General features: G+C 32.0%; 2 protein-coding genes across 4 annotated transcripts; one reads left to right on the forward strand and one right to left on the reverse strand.

Annotated features, from left to right (window-relative positions):
- The first annotated feature begins 401 nt into the window (after nt 1-401).
- Nucleotides 402-7,236, forward strand: LOC145037756 (cationic amino acid transporter 9, chloroplastic-like). Its single transcript, XM_078986462.1, has 8 exons — nt 402-752; nt 1,410-1,819; nt 2,790-2,966; nt 4,061-4,285; nt 5,048-5,224; nt 5,788-6,042; nt 6,147-6,236; nt 7,015-7,236. The coding sequence occupies exons 1-8, from the start codon at nt 536-538 to the stop codon at nt 7,159-7,161; spliced, it is 1,698 nt and encodes a 565-aa protein (XP_078842588.1). The 5' UTR covers nt 402-535; the 3' UTR covers nt 7,162-7,236.
- A 602-nt stretch (nt 7,237-7,838) lies between these two features.
- On the reverse strand, nt 7,839-10,673 carry LOC145037757 (FKBP-like peptidyl-prolyl cis-trans isomerase family protein). Of its 3 annotated transcripts, XM_078986463.1 has the most exons (7): nt 10,544-10,673; nt 9,969-10,065; nt 9,676-9,878; nt 9,437-9,546; nt 9,231-9,339; nt 8,770-8,846; nt 7,839-8,066 (listed from the first exon to the last, which is right to left on the reverse strand). In XM_078986463.1, exons 1-7 carry the CDS (start codon nt 10,596-10,598, stop codon nt 7,947-7,949), a joined length of 771 nt encoding a protein of 256 aa, XP_078842589.1. In that variant the 5' UTR covers nt 10,599-10,673; the 3' UTR covers nt 7,839-7,946. The 3 variants fall into 3 exon arrangements, with proteins under 3 accessions (XP_078842589.1, XP_078842592.1, XP_078842591.1); XM_078986466.1 differs by lacking the exon at nt 9,969-10,065 and having other exon boundaries at nt 9,676-9,871; nt 10,544-10,624; XM_078986465.1 differs by lacking the exon at nt 10,544-10,673 and having other exon boundaries at nt 9,676-9,871.
- Nucleotides 10,674-16,187: the final 5,514 nt, after the last annotated feature.

Here is a 16,187-nt window from a genome sequence, read left to right on the forward strand (position 1 = left end):
AAATTGCATTGCCACCATTCTCCGTGAAAATGATATTATTATAGATGATGCATGCAAATCAATATGGTTTGCAAGTATTAAACAAGCCGAAATTTAACTAACAGATTAACAAAGTTGATTAAGATTAATTTTCTCTTAAAAAATCACATGTAATGAAATAGAGCATAAACACCAATGTATAACAATTATAGTCTACGATGGATTTTCAAGCTCTATATATAATTTTGTGGACATTTTCGAATTCACATGACATGAAATAGAGCATAAACACCAATGTAGTACATAGAGTGGCAACAAATCAATAACACACAAGGACCAAATTGTAACAATTCCACAACTCAAGGTTCATTTGGTTTCTTTTTATCGTGCGAATAATTAATTACAGAAATACAGCAATAAATAAACAAAAAACCGATCTTTGTCGGACGTCATCTCTTCGCCGGCGAACTTCTTTCCGGTATTGTTTGCAACGAACAATTCCGGCAAGTTTCCGGTGAATTAAAAAAATCCTGTGAAAAAAAAAAAAGAATTAAAGATGATAGATTCTTCTCCTTCATTTTTCTCTCGATTCTGGTCTTCAGCTCTCAGAGCTAAACCACTTAGCAATTCATCGGACGTCGTTCGTATAAACTCCGGCGAAGGTCTAGTTCGCCGCCTCGGGCCTTTTGACCTCATTCTCCTCGGCATTGGCGCTTCAATTGGAGCCGGCATCTTCGTCGTCACCGGCACCGTCGCGCGCGATGCTGGTCCTGGTTAGTCTCAGTAAATAAAGTTCATATAAAGTGTTTTACCGAATCTATATCTTAATGTCGAAGACGAAGTGATAGTTTGTTTATGTTGATTATGTGATTGTACAAAACTGAGATTTAGGGTTTTCTTTTCTTGTTCTCCTACCCGGTCCAAATTCCCATGCATTACTCTCAATTCGAACAAGGAGACACAACTCCGAAGCATTGTTTAACTTGGTTTAAGAATTTGTACGATGAACTTCAAATCCATCTCCTGATTAGCATTTTGCATGAATCAAGTCGGATAAAAAGGAACCAAATCAATCAATATCATTTCTGTTCTTCATAATGATACTCTTACATCGATCTGGATCCTTCATAGTGTTTCCATGTTCGGAAGATGATTCCTGTAGTGAACATGTCAAGAACATACTTCTATTTAGATAGTAGAATCCCTTATAGGAAACATAATAGATCCATGACCTGAAATTAGACTTGTAGAAAGGGCTTTAACTCTTAAAATCTTCATACCATCATCTCATTTAATGATAATCTCAGCCTAATAACGCCTCAAGAACACTGAATAATGAATAATCTTAGGAAGATAGGTCATAAACAAAGACAATGATGATTTAGAAGATTGTCTTGTGAATTAATTACTAACAATTTTTATGATTGCAGGAGTCACAATTAGCTTTATACTAGCAGGAGCATCATGTGTGTTGAATGCTCTTTGTTATGCTGAGCTGGCATCTCGTTTTCCTGCAGTTGTTGGAGGAGCATATTTATATACCTACACAGCTTTCAATGAACTCACTGCTTTTCTTGTTTTTACACAAATGATGCTTGATTATCATATTGGTGCAGCTAGCATAGCAAGGAGTTTAGCAAGTTACATCATTAACATATTAGAACTTGTACCCTTTTTTAAAAACAATATTCCAAATTGGATTGGACATGGTGGAAAGGAGATTTTTGGGTTTATATCTATTAATCTATTGGCTCCTGTTCTACTTATAGTCTTGACTTTGATCCTATGTCGTGGGGTTGGAGAATCTTCATTGGTGAATACAATTATGACTATAACCAAGGTAATGTAATGTATTACAATTATTGTTTTTTGAGATTATCTTTTGTCAATTGGGTATTCAATGATGGAATTAAAGAATGGATGGATGGAATGGAATCGATCGTGTCATTATGATAAAAATGTTTTTTTTTTTGTTGGATTGAATGGAATGAACCTTTCTTTTAGGAATGTGATTCTTTTTAGTTTTGTTTATTTTGATTTGTTACATCATGGAATGGAATGAGAAATTGCAATATAATCTTTTTGATTCCATTAGAATAAAATGTTGTTTGGTTTAACTTTTACATGATGGAATGGAATGAACCATTCTTTTAGGAATGTGATTCTTTTTCCCATTTTGAGTGGTTCTTAATATATTATTCCATCATGGAATGGAATAAAAAATTGCAATATAACCTACATTTTTATTTAAGTAATTTCTAATTAGATTTAAATTTTATTTTCTAAAAAGTATATTTTTTTTGGACAAGCTATAAAAAAACCATTTTATTTTGCATAGTTTTGAGGTTTAACTACTATTACTTATATTTTTCCAATCAAACCATAATAGTTTCAGATATTTTTCCAAATCAACCATTTTGACCTACATCAAGTTTTTCACTGTAATATGAGCGAAAATGGTAATTTCCCAAAATAACCATTCTAACATATGCTATTTCACGTGAAAAATGGTTAATTTGGCAATTAAACTGTATGAAACTTTTATGGTTTGATTGGAAAACTAAACTATAAGTGTTTAAGCTTCAAAATCGCCTGAATATAATGTACAAAGTAGCGTTAAAACTATATACATTGAATCTACATATGATATAAAAAATTCATTCCATTCCTACATGCCAACCAAACATGATCATGGAATGTAATGACTCATTCCATTCCCTTGTTTATTCCATTCCATCCAACCAAACAAACAGACCCCTAACACTTGGATTCAGTCATAACATTTATCATCTTTTTGTGGTTAATGACAGATAATTATCGTTGTTGTGGTAATTATTGTTGGTGCTTTTGAAGTTGATGATTCAAATTGGTCACCTTTTGCTCCAAATGGTTTTAAATCCGTGTTAACAGGAGCAACTGTTGCTTTTTTTGCATATGTTGGATTTGATGCAGTTGCTAATTCAGCTGAAGAATCTAAGAGACCACAGGTATCTTATATTATATGATTATTATTTAAGCTTATTATATATTATATTATAAACTTAAATCACAAACATGAAAAATGTCCACCTATTCAATATTTATCACAAATTGACTTATCTATTTCTTAAAAAGAAGCTCATCATATTTCGCAAAATTTTATTTTTTTGTGAAAATGACGTCGTATCACAAAATAAAAAAATGTGAATATTTTTTAGAAAAAAGAATAATGGTTACATTACATGGGAGATTTAAAAATAGTAAAACTCAATCTAGTGGTTACATGGGGAACTTAAAAATATTTGTTATATGGGGAACTTAAAAAAATTGGTTACAACATTTATTATTAATTTATTATTATTATTGCATGGGGAATCTAAAATTTACTACATTGGTAATACATGAGTGACTCTTTCCCAATGTTGTGACATATAGATAATCACTTAAAAAAACCATCTTCCATGTTTCTTTTAAAAAACTTTGGGATTTTTTTATTTTGTGAAATTACGTCATTTTTCAAGAAATTTGATTTAAAAAAAAAGTAATCCGCAAAAATATATGGTAATCTTTTAATAAATGGTGAAAAGGTGGTTATATGGTTTTATACTTATACCCTTTTTACCTCTTTTGGTTATTTTTTGTGGAGTAAATTTCACGAATGGTCCCTATGGTTTGGGGTAATTTGCATGTTTGGTCCCTAACTTATTTTTTTTTAACTCAGAAGGTCCCTACAGTTTGTTTTTGTTGCGCGCTTGATCTCTATCTTACCTAAAAAGACTATTTTGCCATTGATTTTTTAATTTATTTAAATAAACACACTCCCAACCCCACTTCCACCTCACCTTACCTACCCCACCTTATTTAACTAATTAAAAACCCAAGGGCAAAATAGTCATTTTAGGTAAGACAGAGACCAAACGCGCAACAAAAACAAACTGTAGAGACATTCTGAGTTAAAAAAAAAAAAAAAAGTTAGGGACCAAACATGCAAACTACCCCAAACCATAGGGACCATTCGTGTAATTTACTCTTTTTTTGTGATTAACTCTGTTATATCAAATAAATGTTCTTATTATTTTATTTTTTTTGGAAATTATGTCAGAGGGATTTACCAATAGGCATCATTGGAAGCCTTGTTGTTTGTGTAGCATTATACATTGGTGTTTCTCTTGTAATCACTGGAATGATACCTTACAAATTTCTTGGAGAAGATGCTCCTTTGGCTGAAGCTTTTAAAGCAAAAGGATTAAATTTTGTATCCACTTTAATCAGCATTGGGGCTGTTGCTGGGCTTACAACTACCCTTTTAGTTGGCCTTTATGTTCAGGTAAGTAACCCCCAATAACTTAAATTATTGTTATTGGTAAATCATGGAATCGGAATCCGTTATTCCATTGGAATGAAAAAATAAGTTGTTTTTTTTTTTCTTTTTATGGAATGGAATTAAAAATGGAATATAACCCGTTGTTTTTCATAGTAAAATTTTTAATGATACAATTATTTTTTAAGGATTTCATGATTTTAATTAAATTATAATTTTATTTTGGGTAAATTGCGGAAAAACTATTATATTTTTGGCAAGTTTGTGGTTTAATTACTTATACCTTATTTTTTCCAATAATAACATAAAAGTTTCAGATATATATATATATATATATATATATATATATATATATATATATATATATTTCAATTCAATCATTTTGACCTGATATAAGAGGTCAAAATGGTTAAATTGAAAAAAGTGTACTGCTTAATAGGAAAACTGCCCAAAAATAATGTTTTTTTTGCGCATTTATTTTCTTAAAACAAATATAATATATATTTTTTATTATTAAAGCCTTATTTCGGTTTTTAATGAGCTTCTATTGTTGTCTAATTTGCATTTTTGTAAAAAAATAAATTCGATAACTTTACCTTGTACAGTTGTACACACATATAAGTATATAACATAAAATAATTCATATAAGAGAGAGGGAGAATTCATTCCATTCCTATAAGCGAACGAAACATGATCATGGAATGTAATCACTCATTCCATTCCTTACTTTTTTAAATTTTTTTTTTTTTTTTCTGATGACATGAACAGTCACGATTATATCTTGGGCTTGGAAGAGACGGTTTATTACCCGCAATATTTGCCCGTGTTCATCCAACACGCCACACTCCAATTCAGTCTCAAATTTGGGTTGGATTTATTGCATGTCTTTTAGCTGGACTTCTTAATGTGCATTTGCTCTCACATGTTCTCTCAGTTGGCTCTTTGGTAATAATAATAATAATAATAATTTTAATATAATTTTACATCAAAATGCTATAATTTGTTAGATTTGTCAAAGTGCAATGCGTTATTAAGAAATACAAAAAGAAATGGAGGCAAGGTTCTGTAATACAGAAATAAATCAAAGCATGTTGATATTTCTCGGATTTATGCAAAAAAAAAAAAAAAAAACAAAAAAAAAAGGGAAGAAGCATTTTCATTCTTTTTTAATTATAAATATTCCAAGCTTCACTCAATAAATCATGTAAATAGCATCCTATATTCATTTCATTCTATTACAATTACAACATTGTACTTTCATTATTTTCTTTATTAAGAAATTCTACTATTATTAAAACATTTACTTTGAAAAATCTAACCAATTATGGCATTGAAAATTGCTTTATATTCAAACTACAATGTTGTAATAGGAAGAAATGAAAGTAGAATGCTATAATAAACAAATCAATAAAAGTACACAGTACACAGGACAAACTGTCTTGTCTTGTCATGTCATGTCATGTCATTGATGAGAGATGATGAAGTGAAACTTTTTTTAATTAGTGTAGGCAGGATATTCAGTAGTGGCAGCATGTGTAATAACTCTTCGATGGAAGGACAATATTGGAAATCAAATTTCATCATCCATGTTGGTGTCAGTGACACATAGGCAAGAAGGCATCATATGCATTGTTGTGATTGCTTTTTGTGGTTTTGCTGCTGGAATTGTTTTTCGTTATGTCGTTTCTGCCCTTGCCTTTATATTTCTTATTATTCCAATCGCCATTGCTTTACTTGCTACTGCAGCTCTTCAATTTCGCCAGGTCAGCAAATAGCAACACACTTTCATGTCTTTAAAAAATTTACACTACTATTATTTATTTTTTTTCTCTAATCCATTTTTTTTTTTTTAATAAAATTGTTGTAGGAACAAACAAAAGCATCAGGTTTCTCTTGCCCATGGGTTCCAATTGTGCCTTCTCTTTGCATCTTTGTGAACATATTTTTATTTGCTCAGGTTTGCTTTTTAAAAACCTTACAAAATATTATATAATAAAAGGGTTAATCTCATAAAAGACCTTATGTTTTGTGTTTTTTTTTTTTTTTTTTTTTTTCCGGATTAAACCTCATCATTATTTTTTTTTCAAGAAAAAGATCTTATATCTTTTCATTTTTTTCCAAAAAAAACCCTCAGCTTTGTCTTTTTTCTTTTTAAGAAAAAACCCTCAACCTTCTAAATGTTTCCAAATAATTCCTCAACTTTTTTAGTTTTTGCTGAAAAAACCCTTGCATTTTACAACTTTTTTTAGAGAAAAATCACTAAAAGGTCCAGATCGGAAAAAATGAAAAAATACAAGGTCTTTTTCATAAAAAAAAAAAAGAAAGTTGAGTTTTAATCCGGAAAAAACACAAAATATAAGGTCTTTTATGAGATTAACCCTAAAACAAAACCATATTAAAAATTATTGTATTGATAATTGATCTTTAAAAAAAAAATTGAGAAAATCACAACACATTTGGGCAAATCAAAAGAAAAAAATAAATGAAGGACAAGACTTAAATGTGAAAAGCATTCTTTCCCATGCCTTTCTCAATTAAGTCATTATTTTTTTCATCAAGTAAAAAAAACACAACTACACAAGTAATTTCATTAATATGTTCATATTACAAAATTGTACTTTGAGAAATCCACCCAGTTATAGCAATGTCATCAAAATACAATTTTTTTTTTACATCAACACTATTATAAATATATATTGTTATATATTAATTGATTTTAACTTTTAAATCTTCAGCTTCACTATGAAGCCTGGATGAGATTTATTGTCCTGAGCATTGTGGCGGTTGGTGTATATGCTTTTTACGGGCAATATCATGCTAATCCTGTAACCGATCGTGAAACTGTTATTTACCAAAAAGCCCCTGATGAAGAAGCTCTATAATTTTTGTATTTTTGTATATAAGTTTAAACCGAATAACTGTTAGTATGAATTATATAAGTTTGCTAGTCATGTGTATCCACGGTTTGTTAAAATAGTAAAGCACGATAGACTGCTGCATTGGACTGAGACTGATGTCAATGAGACAAAAATTGCAAATTTTTGTCTCAACCAAAAAGACTAGACAAAGACTCCTTTTTAATCTCTCATTTTTTAAAGACATTGACCTCCTTGTTTAGTTCCATCTTTTGTTGTGTAGCAATTACACATGCAAAATGAATACAAAGATCACCCTTAGACCTAAGGGTATATTCGGCAAAACAAGCGCTTAGCTTAAAGATGAAGCTTTTATTTGTATGGAAGTGTTTTGCAAAAGTAGCTATAAGATTTTGAAAGGTGTGAATTTACGTAAAAACTAAAAGCTAAGAGATCTTAAAACCTAAAATCTCCTAAAAAACTAGGGGAAGTAGCTTTTAAATTATGAGTTTTTTTAATAAAAGCTTTAAGCTTTTTCAAAACAAAGTGTGTTTTTTATATAAATTTAATTTGAGGTTTTTCTTTGAAGCTTAAAGTTTAAAAGTTCTGTCAAACGTACTCCTAACATCTCACATGATGCATTTTGGATGAGATTGTATTAGACGCCTTATAAAGACACAATTTAACCAAAATAAACTACGAACTAAAATCATAATATGATCTAACACTATATTTAATGAATACATTACACATTTTTAACAAGATCAAATTGAAATGGATGTACAAAATTGCTACTAAAACTCTTTGTGAATTTAATCACATATGACATCAGAGTAAAATGCGATGGTTCTCCTTGTACAATCCTTAACACCAAGTAGTTCCACATCAAAAACTTCAAATTGTTTTGCGCTGAAGAATGTAGAAGGCCCAACCTACAAATTTTTAAAAAATGACTTTCAAGAGTCAAACCTAATAAATTTAAATTCAAACTTTTCCACTAGTGTGTACTTATTGATTCAATGTTGTAATAGCCTCATAAATTTCAAATTTAAATTCTTACATTATACTCAATAAGTCTTAATACGTGTTGAGAATTTATAGATTTTAACTATTTCTTATTTTACAAAAACTATTGTTTTAAATAAAATAAAATAAAAGTATCGTTCACAAATTTAAGGGTATTATGTCACGTTTCAATTGCTTACCTTTTGATAGTACTTTTAAAAAACAACGGTGTTTTGTAATGAAAGCAAGTGGTTTGTTACCTATACCTAGACATTAAATAAAAGGTCCACATGGATGCCAAGTCAGCACCACGTGGATACATTTTTAACTATTAAGTCGCTCATGAGTAATAAAGGTAATGCACGTTAGATGGTCATGTTTGATAACGATTTTTTTTTTTTTTTTTTTTTTTTTTTTTACAACTACGCACTATACATTATTTGATAAAAATTGTTAAATTTGTGATTAATAAAAATAGAAAAAATAATCATCAAACTAAATCTAAAATAAGATTATAATGAAAATATATAGATTCTCGTGGTTTTTAGAAAAATAAGATTACAATTTAAAAAAGCTCATGATTTTTTTATAAAAAAAAATACAAAATGGCTAAGGAAAAAATTAACTCACTGGAGGTCCAAGTTCTGGAGGAATGATGATTCTCCTCTTCCCACCAGGTTTCATGTCTTTTATGCCTTCTTCAAATCCTATACCAATATACGCAATGTACTTTATTTTTAACTTATAAATATGAATTCTAACTTATAAATTCTAAAAATTAGCAATGTCCTATACTCTTTTTTAGCAAACAATACTTTCTTCTTACATTTTCTATACTTACTATTCTTTAACAATTATAGCAACATAATTTCATTTCTTTACTGATAATAGCAATATACACAACAAACAAACTACAATGCGCATATTTGTAGCAAAATATAACTACATTGCTATTATAGGGAAGAGAAAAAATAAACTATATCACTATCATATGTAAAGACATATAAGTATGTTCCTATTATGGAAAAAAAGTAAATTACATTGCTCATTTAGTACGAAACTATTTCAAAAAAAAAAAAAAAAAACTTTACCTGGGACCAATGCATTGGTGCCCATGCGTATTTTGGCGGGAGTGCCTTGTTGATAACTACTATCGATACGACGCCCGGATTCATTGTAACCAATATAATGAAAAGTCACCTACAAAAAAAAACAAAAATCAATAAATGAAAGTACATTGCTATTTCTTGAACGTAGATAAAATTGGAAGAAAAATAATACGGAGAAATGGAAAAACCTGCTGACCAGACTTTGGGACATCACCGGTTCCAACTACAAAGTCACGGTATATAAGTCCGGAATCTCGCTTTACATAGTTGTCTGATGCAACCACTTTAACCTCAAACCCTAAATCATATTCAATAAGCTAATTGTCAACATCTTTGAAACTAACATTCGAAGAAATGAAATGAATGTATTTCTTCCATTTATCCACCATAATAAATAAAAGATAAGAAAAAAAAAATTAGGGTAGACCTTCTCGAACAAAACTTGGGAACTCATCGGGGGCATTATTTTCTCTCTGAACCCTTTTATTTTGTTCGAGTAGACGTTTTTCGTCATATGGGTTCTTCATCTTTGTTTTCCCAATTGAGGGCAAAGTTGGAAATAAGCTTGAAGAGACAAGAAACACAAGGAGTCGTCTACCCTTCAAATTCTCCATGATTCCATTCTGTTCTCTAGCAATGCATGACATATTTTTACTAAGAAACTAAACAACTTGTTAAAGGAAGTAGAAAAATGTATAAAAAGTTATTTCATGTTTTTACCTTTCGTCTTTATTGTTGCAAATTGTGCAACAATGGAGAGAATACTTTTTTTGATTTGAAATATCTACTAAAGTAGGAAAAGATGTGAGGGATCTATCTGCATGTTACATGTTTTAAGCTGTAAGTACTAGCAGCAGGGGTAAAAAAGGAATTGTTCTTCGTTAGGTTGTTTGGAGAGAAATGCATTCTTTACTTTAAAATGGATTTGAATTGTTTATGGTAGTTTATTTCTAGTAAATTATGTCATAAAAGTTGATGATATAATCTAACCTATCTTGGAAATATAAAAAGTTCATATTTGATTTCATCGATGAAATTAAAGTTATTTTAAATCAAAATCGAAACTTAATTTACCAAAGTTCCCAATTCCCAAATACAGTGAGGTTGATTCTTCAAGAATGATGAAAGAAATATGATCCTATACACTATATTACTTAATCTGTACATCGCATTGCTTACAAAAAGGTTAAATCTTACACTTTTCTTTGAGACATTTCATCAGTCATTTGGAATGTTTTTCAAAATTATAATTTCAATCCATCAATATCTGCGTCTGAGAGGCGGGAGAAACTTACGTGGAAAAGGAAATGAAGGCTTCAGTTGAAGAGGTGGAGATGAGAGCGTCAGCATACTGCAGAGCTTGTGAGCTATGGAGAGCAGCTTGTGCTAGCGTCTATGGCGAACGCGATAGGCTTTTATTTGGCTTATCTTCAAATTGTCAAATATCTCACTTTGGCCACTTTAATTTCATAATATTAGCAATTTCACCTCCAAACTTTACGTTTTCACTCACATCTCTTCCGATATGAGACGATCTTTCACTTCTAGATATCATCATGTAACATTCTAAATTTTCAAATAAAATTTTCATTTTTAAACCACAAAAAACACAATTTTACATTTCTCTAACCCAAATTTATAAGTTGTTCAAAACACAAGACAATAGAATGTTTGACAATATCCCCAAATCCTCAAAACATAATCTCAAGCTGATGTGTATAATCACGTCGGTGCATTCCCGCGATCCTGAGAGGTATCTGAAATGCATTTTACGCAACACTGTAAGCACGAAGATTAGTGAGTTCCCAAAAATACCACACACAAATAATTAGTCTCTCATAGCTATATCTCGATAAGGACCCTTTGGTCAGGTGTCTCAGTAAAAACCCTCCGGTCTCACAACTCATATTGGACCCTCTAGTCCGGTATCTCAGTGAGGACTTACCGGTCTCACAACTTGGTTTGGACCCTCCGGTCCTAACTCAATAAGGCGTAGAATAATATACAACATAAATTACAAAGACAAAATGCATGATATCACATAACTCAGTATAAGCACATAAGACCCACCGATCAATAACTCAAATAAGATCCTCTGGTCACACAGTATTACCACTCAGGTAAGTATAGTGAGAAGACTCACCTCGTAAGTAAGCAAGTATGTCTCGTACTCAACGGTAGGCCTAGACTCCGCCTACATATATCACAATCAGTTGTAGTTAACAATTTATAATAACAACTCCAATGATGTTAAACTATTCCTTTACCAACTCCCGAAAAGGATGAAAGATCATTTTACCCCTCTATGGTCTCCTAAGCCCATAACTTGACCAAACCCAAAAAGTCAACAGAATCAACCCTCAAGTCAATAGTCCATGTTGACCCAACTCATCGAGTGCATCTATGCGACTCGTCGAGTTCCTTCGTTTTTCTAAAATATCGGGAAAATCCAACTCAACTCGCCGAGTTGTCTCACCAACTCACCGAGTTTGTAACACATCTAAACTATCGGGGGGAAACCCTAACCAACTCGTCGGGTTGGCTCACCAACGCATCGAGTTCCTTCAAGCCATTCTATCATTCAGACGTCTTTAAGCAAGAATCAGGCCCAAAACTCTAGATCTAGCCTCCTAAGGCTGAAATACCACATAAAGTTGCAAGCTTTATGTCCATGCATGGCATCTAGGGCTAAGTTTGCCAAACCAAAGCTCAACAAAGGGTTTAAGGTATGAAAGTTGGCCAAAACTGGATAAAGCTCGAGCCTTTAGGCCTAAAGGGTCTAATAATGTCCAGATCTGAAGTCTCAGCTTCAAGGTAAGCTTAAAACCAATAAGGACTCAGGGAAATGCTAAAAATTGCCATAACTCTCTAATGGAGAGATTTAACAAACAAGTGATCAAGTTAGTGGCTTTTTACCTCCAAATGGCTGCTAACACTGAAAAAATGTCGGCTCCAAAGACTCCTTCTTGTTCCAAGCCTTTTACTCCTCCTCAAGCTTCTTCAAAGAATGCACCAAAATACACACTCTTAGCCTCGATCTCTCTTTCAGTGGATGATATCTCGATTAGGGTTTCTCTCAGGGTGATAAAGTGATGAGGGAGGCGGTGTAAAGGACTTAAGGTCCTTTAAATAGGGTGCAAACCTTGAAAATTAGGGTTTTCACGCTCAGCTCTTACTCGTCGAGTTGGGTCCTCCAACTCGTCGAGGGTACTCTAAAACCCGCATGGCTATCTCAATTTCTACTTGACGAGTTAGGGCCTCCAACTCGTAATGTACCTATTGTAGTTACTAGTAATGTACGTGTATAACCTGAAGTATGCCTTTGCTACCCAAAGGTACCGAACTGACTGAGGAAAACTTTTATGTCTACATATGTACACATGATATATATATATATATATATATATATATATATATATATATATATATATATATATATATATATATATATAACTAATATTTAGACGACATTCGGACGGATAACCGATATCCCATAGCCACATCCCAACGAGGAAAAGGAAATAGAATGAGTTAGCCTCCCTAAGTCCTTTAAACATTACTTATATAACTATACATATATGAGCATGCATTTGATAATATAAAAGCATAAAAGAAGTTTTGTAAAACCTTTGAAAAAGATTAATATCTAAGAAAAGATCGACTTGATGTCAGTTTATAAAACGTTTGAAAGTATTTTGTTTGATAAGACAGTTTAAGTATAAGGAAAATCTTTGTTTGAAAACACCCATGTAACAGAGTTTGAAAGGAACTTACAGTGTGATAAAGAGTTTTAAACATGTAAAAACGTTTAAGAAGTCATTTGAAGTATTATGTTTGGTGAAACTGCTAAACGTGTAGTAAATCCATTTGTATACTAGTTATAAATCCCATAAGATTGATTAATTAAAAACAAGTATAGCAAAAGATTGATGTTTTTCGTGCCAAAGATGGACACATATACATACAGTATAAGCAGAGTGTTTGATTTACATATATACATAAATCATTTCTTATTTCAAAAGATAAGATGTTATCGTGGTATATTTTGCATACAAAAGTTTCCCTATAATGGTTATGAATCACATATGATTCCATTGATAAAAAGTGTATAATGAAACTTTATATAACACACGATAATAATCGAGTGTTTTACTTGTATCCCCCCTTAAAAGCATATAAAAGTATTTATAAAACATTTAAAAGTGTGGATTATAGGGGTATGAACTCACTTGATTGATTGAAGAAAGCGAGACGAAAAACCGAGCAGAACTTCTACTCGAGAAAGCGGATTTCTCGGGTTTCTCGGGAATCTCGGGAGCATAAAACTTCCTTCCAAACCTCGATATCAAAATCGTGGCTTCGGGATGGCTTCAGGGGTTTAGACGCAGAGCTTCGACACTAGAAAGGGAGGAAATGAGCAAAAATGGCAGGCACCCTCTTATCCTTTTTATAGTGGCTGAAAGCCTCGCGTACGCTGGGCGAACGAGAGTACGCGGGGCGTACACAACATCAGGCATGACCGCATCCTCGGTCGAAGCATTGGAGCGACGTGGAAGAGTCGAAGCCTAGCATTCGAGTACGTTGGGCGTACGAAGGTATGTTGGGCGTAACCTAGATTGGTCCGATGACTCCTCCTTCGGATAATACCGGATTTTAATTAAATTTATATTTTAATTATTTAATAAACTTCAAAAATTCATATCTTCCTCATACGAACTCCGTTTTCGACGTTCTTTTTATCCACGCGTAGGTGAGACTACGATCTACAACTTTCGTTTAGACTCCGTCTGCTAATTCTGACTTTATTTTTAAGAGGTCGGGACATGAAAAGTCCGTTAAAGTTCCATAACTTCTTCATCCGACGTCCGTTTTCATCAGACTTTTTACCGTTGCGCTAGTATTGTTGACCCCTTCGATTCTTATTTAGTTTGTGTCGACTAAAAGTCTCTCGATCTCTATTTCGAATTTTTAGCTGTCTACTGTTATATTCGTAACTTAGAAAAATCACAACTTTCTCATACGAAGTCAGATTTGGATGTTCTTTTTATGTACGTTTACGGTTTAATGATATCTAAAACTTTCATTTAGATACCTAAGGCTAAAAATTATTGTATTGAAACTTCGCGTTTTACGTCTATCAGTGTTGCTGGTTTTGCTGAGAATCTTCGGTTGGTCATAACTTCTTCATTATAACTCGGATTTTAGGGTTCTTTATATGTACGAAAACCTTGATACGATTCCGACCACTTTATTTAACCCAAATAAGATTTTAGTAAAGTTAAATTTTAACCTAAAATTGACTTGCGTTCCATCATATTGCCTCGAAATATCGGGTTGTCACATCCATCATCTCTCAAAGTTACCTTCTTGCTTGTGGTGTTTGTAATCCACTAGAGGAGTTACAGTTGTGACTCTAAGCTCAAGAGAAGAAGATTCAAGCTACAATTTGAAGAGGTAAACATCTAGATTTGATGTAATTAGCTAATTTCGAAATTGTGTATGCTAGATTAGGGTTTGCTAGTCTTGGATTCATTGCATGTACAATAGAGAAACCTAGATCCAAGCATTAGAGTTTGTATGAGCACATAGGATTGTTCTTATGCTTAAAATCCGTGAGTGGTATCAAAGCCTTGATTGGTTTCTGTTGTATGTGATGTTATGATTGATTATTTGCTGAGAAACGTTTTCTGGCCCTCTGTTCGAACTGACTCGGCGAGTCCAGTGAGTGATTCGGCGAGTCGGAGCGTCAGGGATTTTCGGATTTTCTTGTTGTTTTGCTGAAGGATAATTGCTTTATATGTTTTTCATTGTAGGAGTAAACACATCCACACGAGAATGACTTAGAGATTCAGGGGGTGATTGTTGGAATCCTAAGACGAGTAGGAATTGGAGACCATGTAAACTTGGGACTTTGACAAGTTGGTTATAGAGTCATAATATAATTCTATTTACAAGTTGGTAAATTAGAATATATATATATATATATATATATATATATATATATATATATATATATATATATATATATATATATATATATATATATATATATATATATATATATATACTCACATCTTGTTTAGCCGATAGGGAGATATGAGATTGTATAATTACAATTTGGTTTTAAGTTGTTTTCCAATTAATCAAAGAAAAGTTTGATATTAAAGATTGTTTGCAATTCTTGTTTTCTATACTTGACTTTCTCGGTAGAAATCATCCTAAACCAGGGTCCAACTCCTAGCCCCTACATTTTTGCATTGATCTTCGATGAGATGTCTATTAGGATCTGGGGGAGGTGCCTAGATGTATGCTTTTTGTTAATGACATTTTCTTGGTGGCCAAGTCGAGGGTTGAGTTAAATGCCCGACTGGACTAAATATATGGGGACTTAACCTAGTATGTAATATGACATGTTTAATTTAGAATTAAGAATTCTAAGAAGTAGTAATGCCTTAGAATATTCGTTGGAACTTGTATGAGTTTCAAGTAGTGAAAATCTACATGCTTGAGCCTTCTTACTAAGGTGAGTCCGTGTGAATTTTCAAATGAGGTTGTCGTGATTTTTTTTTTTTTTTTTTTTTATATTTTTAATATTTGAAATATGTTGATTAGCTGTGTCATGCTGATTTATATCGTATGCTATGAACGTTTAAATTGCATAAATAATATTTGCTGTATCTTGTATACGGTGGATGATTTAGTGAGTGGGTTGTATTGGAATATGATATTTTTTTGCTAAAAAGGGGCTGAAATGTATTGATACACACTATTGCAACTTAGTTGAATAAGTATACATACATTATAAAACCTATTAAAGTTTGTTATAAAGGTTGAATGTTGGCTTGTCTTAATTTTCACAACCACTAAGTATTACGATCACCAAGTATTAAGATGCAACAGACGTTGTACTTTCTCTTCTTGTTAACTAGACTCTTAAAA

The sequence above is a fragment of the Lactuca saligna genome, chromosome 3, assembly GCF_052625555.1.
Source record: "Lactuca saligna cultivar CGN05327 chromosome 3, ASM5262555v1, whole genome shotgun sequence".
Classification (NCBI taxonomy): Eukaryota; Viridiplantae; Streptophyta; class Magnoliopsida; order Asterales; family Asteraceae; genus Lactuca; species Lactuca saligna.

Coding starts and splice junctions, on each gene's coding strand:
- LOC145037756 (XM_078986462.1), top strand. CDS start 536: ATGATAGATTCTTCTCCTTCATTTTTCTCTCGATTCTGGTCTTCAGCT. Junction 4,286..5,047: donor TAGTTGGCCTTTATGTTCAG/GTAAGTAACCCC, acceptor TGACATGAACAG/TCACGATTATATCTTGGGCT. Junction 6,043..6,146: donor CAGCTCTTCAATTTCGCCAG/GTCAGCAAATAG, acceptor AAATTGTTGTAG/GAACAAACAAAAGCATCAGG.
- LOC145037757 (XM_078986463.1), bottom strand. CDS start 10,598: ATGCTGACGCTCTCATCTCCACCTCTTCAACTGAAGCCTTCATTTCCT. Junction 9,879..9,968: donor TGCAACAATAAAGACGAAAG/GTAAAAACATGA, acceptor ATGCATTGCTAG/AGAACAGAATGGAATCATGG. Junction 8,067..8,769: donor CTCCAGAACTTGGACCTCCA/GTGAGTTAATTT, acceptor AAAAATTTGTAG/GTTGGGCCTTCTACATTCTT.